The 18022-nt window shown below is 38.1% G+C and overlaps 1 protein-coding gene across 3 annotated transcripts in view; it reads left to right on the top strand.

Moving 5' to 3' along the window:
• CTNND2 (catenin delta 2) overlaps nt 1-18022 on the top strand; it is a 933243-nt gene that overhangs the window by 493860 nt on the left and 421361 nt on the right. For all 3 annotated transcript variants that reach the window (XM_053202070.1, XM_053202078.1, XM_053202077.1), the window contains exons 4-5: nt 10827-10861; nt 11252-11368. In XM_053202070.1, the coding sequence (XP_053058045.1) occupies nt 10827-10861; nt 11252-11368 (152 nt within the window). The remainder of the gene's footprint in view (nt 1-10826; nt 10862-11251; nt 11369-18022) is intronic.

The following is an 18022-nucleotide window of genomic DNA, read 5'->3' on the forward strand; positions in this document are numbered from 1 at the left end:
TGGTATATTATGCTCCAGGGATAATGCCTTCATTCACAGAACAAAGGAGAAAAGAGCCCAGGGCAGAGTCACTTGAGTTCTACTGAATAAAGAACAAAAAAGATAATCAGAAGTTAGCAGTGGTTTCTTTTTTTATTTCTTCCCTCTCTCTTTGTTCCTTCCTTCCTTTGTCTTTACTCCACTCTTCTCAATGCCTTTTTAATTCTTCTTTAATTATTATATAGAAATAATTAAATAGTATATTGCATATAGAGAAAACAGTTCAGGGGGAGAAAGAAAAGAAGGCATACCAAACCAAACCACACTGTTTTTTAAGCTTTTTTTTTAAGTCTATTTGTTTTGAAAGAGAGAGAGAGAGTGCATGCTTGCAGGGGAGGGGCAGAGAGAGAGGGAGAGAGAGAATCCCAAGCAGGCTCTGTGCTGTCCGTGTAGAGCCTGATGTGAGACTCAGTCTCACTGAGTGTGAGATCATGACCTGAGCCCAAATTAAAAGTCAGACGTTCAACCAACTGAGCCACCAAGCACTCCTATATTTTAACCTTTTTATTTTGAAATGGTTATAGATTAGTGGGAAGTTACAAAATAAAATACACACAGGCATATCCTATAACTTCTCCAGTTCCCATCAATGGCAACATCAGTGGTGTCACCATGTGGTACAGAATCACAACCAGGAAACTGACGTTGGTACAACGTCGGCGCTGGCTTTCCCCAGTTGTACACACACTCCTGTGTGTGTGTGTTTAGTTCAGCTCAGTCTTATCAGATAAGTAGCTTTGTGTAACCACCACCACAAGGACACGCAGGATGCCTCCAGCACCATAAGGCCTCGTGTTACCCCTTTATAGTCACACCCACACTCACCCTCCGTCCGGAAGCCCTGGAAACCGCTGATCTATCCTCCAGTTCTATAATTTCGTTATTTCAAGAAGGTTATTTATCTTTTTTTACTCAGCATAATTCCCTTAAGATCCCTCCAAAACGTCATTTGGGACATATTATCAATAATCCATTTCTTTTTATTGCCACATACCTCCCTTTGGCGTGGATGTATTAGCGTGTTGAATCATTCACCTGTTGCAGAACATTTGGTCGTTTCTAGTTTGGGGCATTTATGAATGAACTATCAACATTTGTGCACCCATTAAACATTTGAACTGAACCTTCAAATGGTTTTTAAAACCACTACTGATCATAAGGAAGTAAAGACCTATAATGCCATGAGAGTTGTTCATGAACATGACATGATTTCTGCTCCATAAGGACACTGAAATTGAAATTTATTTTTACAAATCATCTGTTGCTACTCAAAGACAGAAAAACAAAAGATTCAGACCTCTCTTTTCTGGGAAACAGGCAATGGTTATTTGCATAAATTTCCATTAAATATCTAAGAAGTGTTAGCTTCACTTATATTAATGAAATCATTTCACTCTCAGACAAGTTCAGTACTCAGGGTTTGACATATCTGTAATAGACACACAGTTATGAAGCAAGAACAGATGAAAGCAAAGCAAAGCAGGGAGTTTCAGAGGAACAGAAGAGTGAGGGACACCCCTGAACACGATCTCACACATGAGCCCAAGAAGCTAGGAAAATATAAACTTGACCCCTCCTTTTGTCCAGAGATGTCTCCAAGGTTAAAGTGCTCCCTTCACTGAGCAGACCCTAACAACAGGGATAATTCTGGAAGAATGACTGCAAAAGGCTGATACTTGGAACATCTGAGAACCTTCAGATAGGTACCACCTCTGTCAGCAGACAAACCTACTACTTTTCTCCTGCCTGAGAAATCACTTATGAATGATCAGACTGCAAAACGCAGTGAGCTCTCTATTCACCCTCAATATTCATGAGTGAAGCCATCAGGCTCACCAAAGATCTAACCCTGAGTTGCAAGGGACCCCAAAGGAGATTACGAATATCATGATGTATAATGCAGGAGTCTACACTTAGCACAGAAACGGCATAAACCACTCAGTTTCTGGTGGTTTGGAAGGCATTTCAAAATATTACAAGATCTCAGAATTAATTCATTAACAGTATCCCTGGTCATCTGCAATTGCAATTTACTACATTCTGATTGATGGAATGCTCACTGACAAAAATATTATGATAACTTTATTGTCTAATGTGGCTGGCATTCAGAAATTTTGCTTCAACAACTGTAAAATTCTGATGCATTCGCATAAGCATTTAAAAAAATACCCAGCTCATGCATGAGAAATCTCCCAGAAAACTACAAAGGGAGCTATAACGTGAGAATTTTCTAGTTTATAATTTACCATTTGTTCCTCCTTCTGATATTGAATTTTATGCACAATGTGCCTCTTGTAATATAACTACAACCAATGGCAAAACTAGAAAAGCATTTGAAGAAGAGAAACTTGAAAATATGTCTTTCCCATGGTAAGACCTTGACTTTGTGTAGATAGTGCCTTTAAGGTATTGAGCCAAGGGCTAATTCTTTGTCGTTGCTAGAAACTGGAGTCCGTATTTTGAAGGAATTAAAACAAACCAGAATTCATGTTCATTTCCTGTTGTTCAGCTCTGGCTGGCCAGCGCACAACCCTGACATTGTTGTGGTACTCCGAGATAAACATTGCAGCCGTGTGTATCCAGGCTACGGCATGGGAGCCATTTTGCGGTATCAGTTTCTTAGATAATTTGTCAGTCAAGAGCTCCATCCAAATTAACTTAGGAATATGAATTTCCCTTGCCTCAAAATAAAAGAAATTAATAATAGCAATTTGGGTCTGATTTATTTTCTTCCAAGGTTTTGAAAATAAGTTTTTTACTACGGGAAGAACGGTAGTGGTTGCCAGCAGAGGCATTTTGTGCTGGACCATTTGGAAAACTTACAGCTTAAAAGTGAGTCCTCTTTCTTTGGAAATCACAGACTGCCTCTTTTTCTCCACAGCTTTAGTGTAGAAAAAAAGAAAAGATGGACAATGTAAATTCTACAAAGGCTATATATAACATACTGGTGAGATGGTATTTATTGGCCCCCAGCGTGGACAACTTGAATTGCATATGGTGGACCTATGGAACTTTCACTTCTATTAGTTGGCTGTGCTCTCTCAGCCTTCTGTTCTGCATGTGATAATGAGAGCTTACTTTAAAAAAAAAAAAAAAATAATGCCTTCTGTGTTCCCCCACTGTTTTGTGGGTTTTACATACATTGGTTTTCTAAAGATCCCTCTGGGAAATTCTAGTAAATCTCCATTTTATAAATGGGGAAACTGATGTTTAGAGAGATTAAGTGGTTTGGTAAAGGCCCTACGGTCCTGTGTGCAGTAGTGCCTTGAACACACCTTCTCGTGCAATGACTCTCCGAGCTTTGCACACTTGCTTCCCACACCTCTAGCGGACTGCAACGTCCTGGTGAGCCGCGCTGCGTCTCTCTGTTCTGTATGCCCAAAGCCACCATGAGCGCTCACCACAGGTTTGTGCTGACTTCGTTTCCATTTTCTCCAGGACTGGCTGTCACCAACAGGCTAGGCACGACACCACCGTGCCTGGTATTTTCTTAATGTCCATTGTTCTCACGTCCCCACGTCTGTCCCCATTTTAACCCTCCCACAACAGAGCACAGCGGGCTCCAAAGGATGAAATAGAGTAGGTCATAACCTACAGGCCATGTAAACCATTTTAGCCATGTGTAATAGAATAAGAAGCAATTCCGTCCTTGCTCAGGTAGTGCCAGGCGCCGATCTACTGAAAATACATCACTTGATATAAACTAATTTATTTCACCCACAAAATCTCTGCATTTCTGCCCAGAGAGTTTAAGTCACTTTCCCAAAGTGTCCCAGACTGAAAGCAGAGAAGCTGGGCTCCCGTCTCAGGGAGTCTGTCTTGTGAGTCCACACCCTTGGCCACTACACACGGCCCCCTGGTTTGGGAGCTTTGCGGTCCTCCAGCTAGGTGGTGTAGCCCTGCGAACATTTTTATAATAGCTGTAAAATTATATTTCTAATGAGAAGAGGTAGAGCGGGAAGAGGATGTATGATCGAAGGAAGAAAGAAACATGCCAGTTGCATGGCGGAGAGATCAGGACACTCATTTGGGAATATATCGCAGATGCACGTAGAGACCACAAGGCAGTAGAAGGACAGAAAAACAGCTCCACAGGAAGTTCTGGGGGGAACAGGGTTCCTTGCATATCCAAACGAATATGGTCTGGGTACAGTGCACTAAACAGCTGCCTACCTCTCAGCTCCACAGGCTGCCGCTTCTCACCATTTTTAGTGAATATGTCACATTTGCACATATTTGGGACTTTTGACCCAGGTCATTTTATCTTGCAACCAATACACATTCTTGTGAGGTGGCTGCATGCAAGACCATATACTAAGAAGTATTTTATGGTAGAGTACAATTTGAGGTCATACTGACATCGTAAATATAAGGGCCTTTGTTCCCGTAGGTGAAGATCCAACATCAGTTCTGCAAACCTTTATTTCACAACAGTTTCTCTGGCTTATGTTTTAGGTACATTGCTTAACTTGAAAGCAAACTAACAAAAAGAAAAAAAGGGAAAAAAAAACCCTCATAGTTCCTTGCCTTTATTTCATTATGAGTCATATTGTGAGCAATAACGCATCACACGATACAGTGTAGGGATTGATGCTCTGGGCATCAGAAAGCTGAAAAAGAAAATAAGGAAATATATTTGTGCAGCTTCGTGACAGTCAGAGTAGCTATAGTAATGGCTTGCTTTGTGTCTTTTCCTGACATTAAGCAAACTCTCTGAACTTTCATATTATATATATTAGAAGTGGCCTGGAGGTGGGTAAGGATCCTATCATGCTGGAAATGATGAGGGTGAAAATCACTTCTCTAGGAGCTCAAAGGTTATTCTTTGGTTTCAACTAGTTTTTCCCCAACATCTTGCCCGCAGAACTTGAAAGTTATTGGTTACTTACTTGAAATGTTTAAGCTTATATCAAGACATAGCCGAAGTGATCCTGTCATTTTTATCACATAGAAAATAGAGACAAAGAGTAATTACATCTCTAAAACCATTCTTTTCCTCTATTATTTGGACTTACATATTTCATATTTTTTTGCATTATTTGAATTTCAACTACGAGTGATTTATCAACAATGAGAATATTATGTAGAACTGGGTCACCAAGATTTATCTAAGCGTTTAAGGAGACATTTCTAGATGTAAGAATCATGATGTTTTCCTAGTCCAAATAACAAAGGCATTCCTAAGTTAATGTTAAGATTTTCCCTCATTTTTCATGAAATAAAACATTAAGAATAAAAGAGAAATTCCCTTTTAACCCACCTCAGACATTTCTCTCTGTTCCTCAGAGGCTACCACCGTCATGAAATTCAGTGTACGAGGCCACCTGGGTGGCTCAGTCGGTTAAGGAACTGACTTGATTTCAGCTCAGGTCATGATCTCACAGTCATGAGATCAAGCCCCATGTCATGCTCCATGCTGAGCATGGGGTCTGCTTGGAATTCTGTCTCTCTCCCTTTGACACTTCCCTGCTTACACACATTCTGTCTCTAAAAAAAAAAAAAATATATACATATTTTTTTTAAAAAAGAAATTCGGTGTATCTTTTTAATCTATGTTTGTATGATTTCACTTAATAGATAGACAGACATATAGTTGAAAAACTAGCTTAAACCAAAGAATAGCCTTTGTGTATATACGTGTGTGTATACATATATGTATATGTATTTATACACAATATCATTTAATCAATGTTTTTAAAATTCACATAATTGGGATCATGTAATACATATGTGAAATTTGCATTTCCCACTCTATATTTTACATTTGAGAACTACCTAGGTTGCTTCATTGTGTATTTGGCTAATTTATTTTAACTGCTGAGTAGTGTTGATTCCATATATACGTTCTCTGTGTATGCAATCATATTATTTACATTTGTTCATTCCCTATTACTGATCCCTTAGGTTATTTCCATTGTTTTGGTACTGCTGACCTCTAGGCGTGAACAGTCTTGTAGAGGTGTTCCGGGCATAGGTGCTCAGATTTCCCTGGAAGTTCTTCCTAAAAGCAGACTTACTGAGTGATTAGGCATCTGTATATATAGGACATGACCAAGTATTGCCTCATTGTCACCGAGGTGACTGGTTTATTCTCACGTGCAACGTATGAGAGTTCTTGTTCCCCATCTTCTCTCCAGCACATAATATTGTCAGACTGTCTAATTGTTTGACAGCCTGTGGAGTGTAAAGAATTGGCCTGTGTTTGGTTTTTATTCTTTCAATTGATAATAGGCTTGAGTATCTTTTAGTATGTTCAGTAACCATACATTCTAGATTTTTTTTCTACTGTGCATCAGCTATATGTATACATATTGACCTTGCTTTTGTTTGACCTTTTTAATCTTTATCTTAAAATTTTAATTTTAATATTTTAATATTTTTAATTTTAATATTTGTAATTTTAATTTCAATATTTGTAAGTTATCTGCGCTGCCAATATCTTCTCCCAGGACATGGCTTGTTTTTTCAACTTAGTTTACGGTTTTATGTTTATGTTTTTGCTTTTATCACATAGGGGTGTAATTTTGATGTCGCTAAATGTGCGAATAGAATGGTAGTTCAGAATGTGGCCTCTAGAAGCAAGAGACCCAGGGTCGTAATTCTCCCTCCACTGCTTGCTGGATGTGGGACCACCAGCAAGTTCCTGAACATCTTTTTACCTCAGTTTCATTATCTGTAAAATGGGAAAATAGTACCTGTCTCAAAACTGTTGTCTTGGAAATTAACTGTAAATCAACTAGAATATTGCCTGGTAGAAAGCTAGAGGTATGTGTTAGCTATTAGGAGTTGTGCTTTTAATATATTGTTTTTAAACTCTTTACTAGCACTACTGATTTATGGATGTATTTCTGTATACATTTAAAGGTTAAATGTTAGGTCATCTTTGTTACAAATATGTATTTTTCTCACAATAATTGGGTTCTGGAACTGGTACATAGTTTTATGTTTAAATACATGCTGGCTAATCTAAATTATGTCTATATCTTTATTAAATTTAGTTCTTTACAGATTACTTCTATTTGAAAAAAGAGCATTTTGGTAGTGAAAGCAAACTTTAGTTTCTAAAATTGAACATGCATGGAAGTTACAAGTGTTTCAGAAATAACTTTTATATTATACTAAATTGAATGATATAATTGGGAGAAAGTTCACCATGAATAATATCCAAACACTTGAAGTAAGAATGTGTGAGACGCAGGCATAATCTGTGTTTATCGGATGAATAAATAGTTTGTTTGCTTTTTTAAAAAAGCATCCACCTAAAAGCAGCTTTTAGGAGAAGAAATCAAGTATATAAGATATACAATTGCATAGAATCCCCTAACAGAGAGTCAAGTGAGCACTTAATGGAAATAAAATCCAAACCAGGTCTCTCTTGGGACTTCTAGTTTCTGTGATCAGTCATACTTTTAATGCATTTTAACTGTGCTAAAGGAATCAGGATTTTAAATGATTGATGCTCTTTATCTGGCGAAAAGGAAGCTTCCTCTGCTTTGAGAGGAATAGTTTCATATTCACTGCGAACCGCATTCTTTCAAATGTAAGGGGAAAAAAATGTCTCATCTTGTTTCTGTTGCATCATCAAATTGAAACACTTTTGAAAGAGATGAACAAAAAGTAAATATTATAGGAAACTCTGATGTGTGGTCTGACACATAAAATCACCCGTTATTGTACATGAGCAGATACATCTCACAGGATGAGTAAAAGCTGTCACACCACCTTATTTGTGGTAGAGTGACCCAAGACATTTTCTCCCAGCGCTCCACGGCGGAAATGTAAGCTAGAGAAGCAAGAAACACCTTACAAACTCAAACACTGCCACATGTCTCTATTACTCAGTGTGACATTTATTCAACAGAAACAAACCCCCCTCCGGCTCCAGCGTTTTCACACAACAGTGGTTTATTTCTCACTCGTGCTGTGTCTTCTCTGGGTTGGCAGAAATCTTCCTCCCTCCTACTCAGGGACCCATCTCAGTGGGGGATTAGGAGAGAGAGAGAGAGAGCATGAAAATCTCATGCCTGCCCTTCTGTGCTTGGGGCAGGAAGTGGCACTTGTCCCTTCCTCTCAGGTGGCGCCATCTACGTGCAAAGGCGCATAAAGTGCGCTCTTCGCTGCGCCTGCGAGGAGAGGAGTGGTGAATGCAATGACTTCTGTTGACTTATTCGTACTGTTTCCGGTGGGAAGCCACTTGAGTGTGTGTTTCCCTCCACAACGTTTTATTGTGAGTTAGAAATATGAGCTTTGGAGTTTGGCGGATTAATTTAAATCCTTGTTGAGTTCCTTATGATCCGTGTGGTCAAGTTATCTAACGCCAAATAAGCCCGTTTTCGCCATCTCCCAAAACGACCATTGTGGTTGACAGGAATCAGAGGAGCCAAGGTATACAGTAAGCACTTAGTAAAGGGTGATACTGACAAAAGAAACATAGCAGCATAGAGATAGTAGTAAATCCTAGAGGGTTAACATGAGACCGTCTTTATTGTACCAGAAAAATATTGTTATCAGTTTCCTGGGGCCGCCATAACAAGTGACCACAGCTGAGTGGCTTAAAACAAAAGAAATGTATTCTCTCAAACTCTTTGGAGGCTGTAAGTTCAAAATCAAGGTGTCAGCAGGGCTGTGGTCTCGATAAAGGCTCGGGAGGAGGATCGGATCCTTCCTTATTTCTTCTAGGCTCTGATGGCTCCAGGCATTCCTTGGCTTGTAGATGCCTAATTCCAGTCTCTTCATCCTTTTTCATATAACCTTGTCTTCTGTGTGTCTCTTGTAAAGACAGTTATCATGGGATTTGGGATGATCCCATCTGAAGACCTTTCCCTTAATTTAAACATCTACTAAAATACTTTTTCCCGGGCGCCTGGGTGGCTCAGTTGGTTAAGGGTCCAACTTCGGCTCAGGTCATGATCTCACGATTTGTGAGTTTGAGCCCGGCGTCGGGCTCTGTGCTGACAAGTCAGAGCCTGGAGCCTGCTTCAGATTCTGTGTCTCCCTCTCTCTCTCTGCCCCTCCTCCACTCACATTCTGTGTGTGTGTGTGTGTCTCTCTCTCTTAAAAATAAATAAGCATTAAAAAATATTTTTTCAAAAGCGCTTTTTCCATTAGTAGTCATATACAGTTTCTAGAGATTTAATGTGGACATATCTCCTGGGGGTGAGGGGCACCATTCAACTTACTACAACTGTGAAAGCATTTTTTTAATTCCTATTTAAAATCGCACTTACTGGGGCACCTGGATACCTCAGTTGGTTAAGCCTCTCACTCTTGGTTTTGGCTCAGGTCATGATCTCACAGTTCATGAGTTCAAGCCCACATCAGGCTCCATGCTGTCAGTGCAGAGCCTGCTTGAGATTCTGTCTGTCTCTCTCTCTCTCTCTGCCCCTCCCCTTCTCTCTCTCTCTGTCTTCTCAAAAAAAAATAAAAAAAATAAATACATACATACACTTAAATTTATTAAAACAATAAAATAAAATGCTACTAACTGAACCAGTGCATGCAACTTTTAAAATATTGACCTTAGGATTACTTTTCTGTTTTAAGTGTGGAACTTTATAGATAACATATTACCACTATATGGCACATACCTTTTTGAAATAAGAAAAAGTTGCATTGGACTGAATTTGTAAAGTTATCATTTCATGTATCAGTTGTGTGTATGGTTTTCACCATTGTGCAACTGTTTTCCAGTTTGATAAAATGGATTGGTCAGGGGGCAAGATGCCCAGGAAACAGTCACATGTCCCTTAAGATACTATTCTTGTGTTCATGTATACCGATCGCAGCTTTTCTGAACACTGATTCATACCAGAATTCCCTTTCCTTTTCCCTCTGTAAATATATCCAGAAGCCCCCTCTAAGGTACAGATTAAAGGTCTAAAATCCACTTGCTGTTGTGCAACTGATGAGCTATTCATAGAAGCTGCTGGATCAGAGTAAAAGATTTAGTGAAATAAGTGTAGAAAATCATTCTCAAAATGATACCTGTCTGTAATTGGCATCTAGATTTCTTACCAATCATTGACATATAAAAAGGGGCATGTAGAAAGTATTTGCATGTGTAATGAAAGAGTTATGCACATGTAGACATTTTAAATTTATTTATATATTTAATAAATCATTCAAAATTAACCTATGTCGCCTTCATAGATGAACTCTGCACATTGTCTTTGGCACATCGTGTATATGAACAACCCTTTCTCCCTAGGTCGTCTTATAAGATGTATTTGTAAAGCGAGAAATCGGGACTGTATATTCAATTGGTGGCAAAGTGTTATAATTTGTAAATGACTTAATTTGAACTAATAATCAGCTGAAAGGAACTGCTCATGTGATATGTCTAGAAGAAGGAATAAATTTATCGAGCCTTCTTTTTAACGCAAAAGGAGGTTATTTCTTTCCTAGACAATCTCACAAAGTCTATATGAAACTAGTCAGACTCGTATTTTAAAATAACTAAAATTGGGTAGGACTGCATCTATGTAAAAGCTGTTGCAAGAGAGGAGTATAATAGGTTGGGCTTTATAAAAAAAAAAAAAAGGAGCTGTTCTCTGAAAATTACTGAACAGTGTCCATTTATAACACGCTAGTGCCTGTGAATCAAAAGAGATCTACATCAAATGGATTACAGTTAAGATTGTATCAAAATGGGATCTTTCTTCTCAGTAAAAATCTAAAGGACACACCGTGGAGCCACCATGGCTACTCCAATGCATCTTTGTGTCTTCTAGTCTAGGGTCCTTGGTTTCTAACCGGTGCATTATATCTGTGTATTCTCTTTTTTACAGTTCAGCAGAAGAGCAGTTTCACTGGCAATCACAAGGTAAAGTACAGCTTCTTGATGAAACTTACATCCATTTCTACATGTATGTCTACTGATTAATATTCTTGTGAACTTTAGAAAAAAGACTGATAAAAATGAGTATGAGAACACCATGACACTAAAATTAAATGTTCCTGTGATAGCTCGTGATTCCCTGATAGTTGAGTTCTCTCAATTCCCTAGAAACCTTTGGGTTTTTCATGGATACCTGGAATTGGCTGGCCTTGGCTTTTGATACTGGTTGACCAAGGATTACAATGCGAAATCTAATGAGAACCTCATGAGATAATGTCTTTGGTTAGGATACTTTCCATTATTAAAGAGTAACCTGAAGCTTTAATAATAAGAGCATCATGTGTTTGTTCATCACTTTAAAATGTTGTGTTTCAGATGGTCAAAAAGACATCGAAGATGAACTTACAACAGGTCTTGAGCTGGTGGACTCCTGTATTAGATCCTTGCAGGAATCAGGAATACTTGACCCACAGGATTATTCCACAAGTGAAAGTAAGTCAAATGACAATGATGCTTGAAGACAATTTTAAAATATAAGAGTATATTTTATTATAATATAATTAACATAAAAAGCTATATCTAAGAGGACTTCAACCTGTGTTTGTACATGTTTTATCCATTTCACTCCACTCTCATCTAATTCCTTCCCACATTACCCATCCCAACTCACGTTAGATTATAGTCTCTCTTAAATCAGCAATTGAATCTAGATTTCTCACAAATTACTGACAGAGTGGGGATTCTCACCAATTTTCTGATACCCTTTTTGGCACCTAGCTAGACTATCACATTGAATGAACTCACCATATATTTGTTTAACCAGTACAGTGTTTGAAATTTACTGTGAATGCTTTACATACACAGATCATTGTTGGTAGAGATCATAAACAGTACAACAGCTATGCAACAAAATAGAAAGAATCAATGTAATATATGCAGTACTAACTACTTAGTATTATGCTATAGTACTCTGCAGTAGCCCCTTGTATTTCTATTTGTAGCCACCTTGAATTTGCATATTAACCTCGACAGAATATTTTAAAATTTCTTCATCTCCTCCTAATTATATATATTTTCAACCATAGTGGTTGAGGCTTAGGAATAAAAGTGCTGTGAATTGAAATGAGCTTCACTTTAATAAATCATAAAATTCTCTTGACTTAGTTTAATAAAATCCCACAAAAAGCTAAAAATGAAATCATTAAAACATATATCACACTGGTAATTTCTATATCAGAAATCAGTGGAGCATTTCATTTCTTAATTAAAAAAAATAAAGTCTCCTTGAATACCCATCAAGGTTTGCTATTTAAAAGGAAGATATAAGAATAAGATAGCATACTTATCTTGAAACCATTAAATTTACACATTAGTTCACTTTCTCTACAATTTTTATAATACCACTACTCTTAGGATAACATCATCATGAATATCCAGATTTATTTAAACCCATTTGAATCGCCTCAATAAAACTTCTCAAATAAGATGCATGATTTATAGTATCCTTGTTATCTGTATTTTCTATTTTAGAATGTAGCCTCATTACTTATCTCTCAGTCAATTAATGCATTTCTCTTATAGGGGTAGTTGTAGTCTGACTTATATTTAATTAATATTTGAGGCACATGTACTCCCTTTGTTAGAGTAAGGAAAATAGAGATAAAATAGTGTGTCTTGGGAGAGAGTTGATATTTGATATCATATTTTTCATATGATAATAGAGAAACATTATCTTAGGAGCTTAGGAGAGGGAATAACCTTCAATACACAGAAGGTACGGAAAAAAAGAAGGAAGAGAAGTAAAATAAGAGGCAAACAAGTTGAAACAGGAGGGATGAATCAAGTATATTAGTCTAGCCCTACAGGTGAGCACACTGAATTCTTTGAAAAGAATAAAAAGTTTGTAATAAGGATAAGATAGTTATGTGATGTTGATAAGGGACATATTTATATTAATGAAACAAGTGTTGAAGTTCAAGGAACAGAGTAGTAACAGCAATTATAATCAATATAAACTAGGATTGGGAAGAATTTGTGAGATGAAGTGGAATTTAATGCAGGAACATTAGGCAAGGTCAAAGAGGAATTATCTAGTGAAAATGTTTTTGCTTACAAGGATGTGATAAACTCATACTAACATCTAGTGAACGTGATGTACCAAACAGAATAATACCTGAATATTAAAATAAAAATTATTAAGAATGAACAGAGAAATTGATGAAAAATACCGTTGTGAACATTTCAATGTGCAGAATCAGACAGAATTCAGGAAGAGAAAGACACGTAAAATTGGAATACATAATCGACAAACCAATGTAATAACTATATCTAAAAAGTTAGATCCATTGAATGATAGTATACATTTGTTATATATGTCCAGGAAAACTTAGAAGACTTGATCAGCTATAGGGCAGTAAAGACAATCCTAAAAATTAGAAAGTACAGAGGGGTGCCTGGGTGCATCAGTCAGTTAAACATCTGATTCTTGATTTCATCTCAGGTCATGATCTCATGGTTCATGAGATCGAGCCCCACATTGGGCTCTGCACTGAAAGCATGGAGCCTGCTTGTGATTCTCAATCTCTCCCCTCTCTTTGCTCCCCCACCCCACCCCAGTCATGCTTCCTCTCTCTCTCTCTCTCTCTCTCTCTCTCTCTCTATCTCTCTCAAAAAAAAAAAAAAAAAAGTCATCTTATGGGGCACCTGGGTGGCTCAGTCGGTTAAGCGGCCGACTTCGGCTCAGGTCATGATCTCGCGGTCCGTGAGTTCGAGCCCCGCGTCGGGCTCTGTGCTGACAGCTCAGAGCCTGGAGCCTGTTTTGGATTCTGTGTCTCCCTCTCTCTCTGCCCCTCCCCCATTCATGCTCTGTCTCTCTCTGTCTCAAAAATAAATAAACGTTAAAAAAAATTTTTAAAAAAGTCATCTTAAAAAGAAGTATAGAAAGGCCACCTTCTTTGGTAATAATCTAGTAAAATTAAAAGTAAATAAAATGATAAAATATATCCACGGTAAAATTAAGAAAATGCATTTGGATCTACAAATAAAAATAGAAATAAAAAGAAAGTTACATACTATTTAAAAAGCAAGTAAAATAGGGCACCTGGGTGGCTCAGTCGATTCAGTGTCCAACTCTCACTTTTTGGCTCAGGACATAGTCTCACAGCTCATGGGTTTGAGCCCTGCATCAGGTACCATGCTGATGGAGCAGAGCCTGCCTGGGATTCTCTCTCTCCCTCTCTGTCCCTCCCTTTCTCTATCCTTCTCAAAAATAAACTTAAAAAATAAATACACAGAAACAAATAGAATAGTGATATTTTATAATGAAAATACAGGGGTAAGGGGGAGAAACTGTACTCAGTCAATCTTAACTTTAGGGGCGCCTGGGTGGCTCAGTCGGTTGAGCAACCGACTGTGGCTCAGGCCATGGTCTAGCGGTTTGTGAGTTCGAGCCCCGCGTCGGGCTCTGTGCCGACAGCTCGGAGCCTGGAGCCCGCTTCTGATTCTGTGTCTCCCTCTCTCTCTGCCCCTCCCCAACTCACACTCTGTCTCTCTCTGTCTCAGAAATAAATAAATATAAAAAAAAAATTTTTAACAAAGATCAGATCAAAGAATGTACTACTCATTTTGGGGAAACCTTAAAAAGAGCTAAATAAACCAAAGAAATTAGAAAGATGGAAATAATAAAAGTAATGCAGAGATAAAGTAATATAATATAAAATAGTAGAAGAGATAAAGTGATAAAAGGAGTAAATATAGGAACTTAAAAAAATTTTTAATCAACTGATAATCCTGAGTTTTCCTAATTGAAACACTCTCTACACATGAGAGAAATGGAATGAATTTTTAGTGTTCACTTTTCGTTTCCTGTAATATGTGTTCAAAAATTATCTACAAAAGATGTGTCTTTGTCCCAGGAAAGTTAAATACTCCAGTAGGGTTTTTTGGAATGTATTTGGTAACTGCTGGATTTTTGTCTTTTGGAAAGATTAGTTATGTCCTGTTACTATGTACTGGGTTATCTTTTGAAGACTCCTAGGATTTGAGTTGTTTGTTTTTCCTGCAAGCCCCTGCTTTGTTGTTTGAGATAGAAAAGTAACAAGGCAAAATAAACCAAAACCAAAAACAAAAAAACTCAAATAACCCAGGTGATAAAATCACCTTCCAAAACTTTTATGCCAAAGGATCAAAAACCACAATGAAGAGTATTGTTACTCTTTTTTTTTTAATGTTGCTTTATTTATGAGAGAGAAAGAGAGACAGCCGGGGAGGAACAGAGAGAGAGAGACACACACAGAATCTGAAGCAGGCTCCAGCTTCTGAGCTTCACGCTGTCAGCCCAGAGCTGGACACAGGGCTCGAACTCAACAACGTGAGATCATCTGAGCTGAAGTCGGACACTTATCCGACTGAACCACCCAGGTGCCCCTATTGTAATTCTTCAGATACATTTTATTATTTTATTTTCCGAGTAACTTTGAGACAGACTAATTAAGTAAAATTGGGGAAATTAATTTTAATTTTTTTAATGATTTATTTATTTTTGAGAGAGAGAGAGAGAGCAGGGGAGGGGCAGAGAGAGACACACACACAGAATCTGAAGCAGGCTCCAGGCTCTGAGCTGTCAGCACAGAGCCCGATGCGTGGCTCGAGCACATGCACCGCGAGATCATGACCTGAGCTGCAGTGGGACACTTATCCAACGGAGCCACCCAGGCATCCTAGGAGACTAATTTTAAAATATTGGGTAGGTAGCTATCATTTCAGGGATCAATTACGGCTAATTTTAAGTGTTTAGAAGGCCATAAAATAAAAGTCTCTCTGTTTCTCTTTTATTTGTATCAGGGTCCAGCTGGGAAATAGATTCTACTCAAGAGTTTAACCGAAGAGAAGTTCATTAAGGGACTATTTGCAAAGGAGTGGGCAAGATCGAGGGAATAAAAGGTGTCTGTTGAGGTGCTCAGGTAGCAGCAACAGAGGGCAGCCCTTCCCACGGTGGACATGCAGGAAAAGTCTAGGGAACAGGACCAGCAGTCAAGAGGTGTGGCAGCAGCAGAAGGATAAACACCCTAACTTCTCTCCTCCTGCTTTCTGATGCCCCCATGCCTACTATTGGCCAAATCTGATCACAAACCACAGAGCAAGGGGCCCTCGTGAGACTCTACATGGCAAAAAGGGCAGAGAATGACTGTGGGAGTGAAGAAGCAATCTGCACAACATCCCATTAAGTAGTAGAACAACATACCATGTTCGTGTCCTTGTGTTATAAGCAACACATTGATATCCGGTGACTTTTTGACACATTTCATATAGTTAGTGCAAATCTAACAAATATGTGTCACAGAGTCATCAGGAGAATTGCTATTGTTTACTGGGGAAAAAAAAAAAGTTCTAGAACCTCAGCGATAGAACCTTAGCTTCTCACATAATGTACAGCTTGATCCAGACTGCTGTGGACCAAATACCTTATTTAATCCGTGTATCTTTGGAGATATAAACTCAGAGAGAAGTGTGATTAGATCTTATCCAAAAATTAATGAAACTATTTGCCAGTCAAAATCAGAAAGAGAATGGACAACTTTGGAGAAGATGACTTACATGTTTATAGACAATGTTAATTTGTTTAAATATTGTATTTTGAAACAGTAATTATTTTTATCTGGAGCATATTGACAAATTTAAATTCCACCACATTCTAGAAAACCCCAGCATTCGGGAGGATGAAAAACTTAGGAGCTTATTATATTCTGAATGTTATGGCAAAGAAAGGACGGTTATTCTGAGATTTCAAATCAGAACATATTCAAAAAAATCAAGAATCAATCATGTAACCTACCATTCTGAGCAGATAGAATACAAATTGAATAATCATATATACTTGGACAGAGGTGGATATGTTATTTAGTGTTGATTTACAGTCTGTCATTTTTATTTAATTACTGTGATTATTCTTAATCGTTATGCAGCAAGAGAATTGTTGAGGGATCAAGTTAGTAAGATACTGTAAAATATAACTCCGTCGAGTCTTATGCAGTAATAACAATAAAGGTGAGGGACATCCTTATAAAGTGAATCTTTTCATAATTCCCAGTAAGCATGGCACCAAAGGATGCAGAACACTTTTAGGAGTAAAGGTTTTTATAGTAACTAAAACAATCAAAAAATAAATGTATAGACCACGGCTCACAATATTGATATCACGCTCAGGGAAAGAGAACTGGTTCGTTTCATTTTCTTTTATGGTGGAAACCAGTCCTTAGGCAGACCCAATGAAGAGCCTCTGAGAAGGGGTACAAGGCAGCCCATCCCACCCTTGGAGTCAGAAAACCTGGATTTAAAAGTCCTCCTGCTCCCACTGCTCCACCAGTGGTTGAGAACTATCACCCAGAATCTGGAGATCCCAAGTCTTTTCCTGGAAATGCATTTATTCAAGTTAGTTGAGTTGCTCCTTGGGTTGTTCATTTCCTGTAAAATCACTCCATCTTATGCCTTTGGTTTTTGAAATGCAAATGACAGTCTTCTTTCCAGAAGTTTGTCATGGTTCCAAGTCTAAAATTATCTTTAAATACTACATGCATCTATTTGTTTCCTTTCAAAATTCACTCACATCCATTTCCCTTACTGCCTTTGGTGTCATGGGGCCAGTAGGAAGTTAACAGTGGCAGAAATGGTAAGTACGAGCAAAAGTCAAGAGAAAACACCCAGGTGACACACAGGACATAGTAATATCCACCTAGAAGCTGTAGTTAATTTCTCTTCCAGATGCTCCCTCTGTCAGGTTTGCAACAATTTCTTTTTCTCTGATTTCCTTCTATCACATGGATATTCAAGGGTCATGTTCTACCTTTTCCAAAGAAGTAAACATGGGGATCGAAGGGATAAACAAAGGCATGAAGTACCAAGGCTTCCTTCTCCATTTCCAAAGCAAGGGAGGACATGATGCAAATGTCTCGTTAAAAACATCATTCTCACCCGTGTGAGTAGGGTGTCCTGAGATCAAGCACAGAGTTTAAAGCCCGATGGGAATTTTTAATAAAAATAAAATTGGGTTTTGGAATTGTCAAAGTGTCCAAAACACGGGTGTCCAAAACATAAATATGAGTATCGAACAAAAGCTGGTGAAAGGAAGGAAAGTATCAGAACTGGCAT

Source organism: Acinonyx jubatus, chromosome A1 (assembly GCF_027475565.1).
Source record: "Acinonyx jubatus isolate Ajub_Pintada_27869175 chromosome A1, VMU_Ajub_asm_v1.0, whole genome shotgun sequence".
Lineage (NCBI taxonomy): Eukaryota > Metazoa > Chordata > Mammalia > Carnivora > Felidae > Acinonyx > Acinonyx jubatus.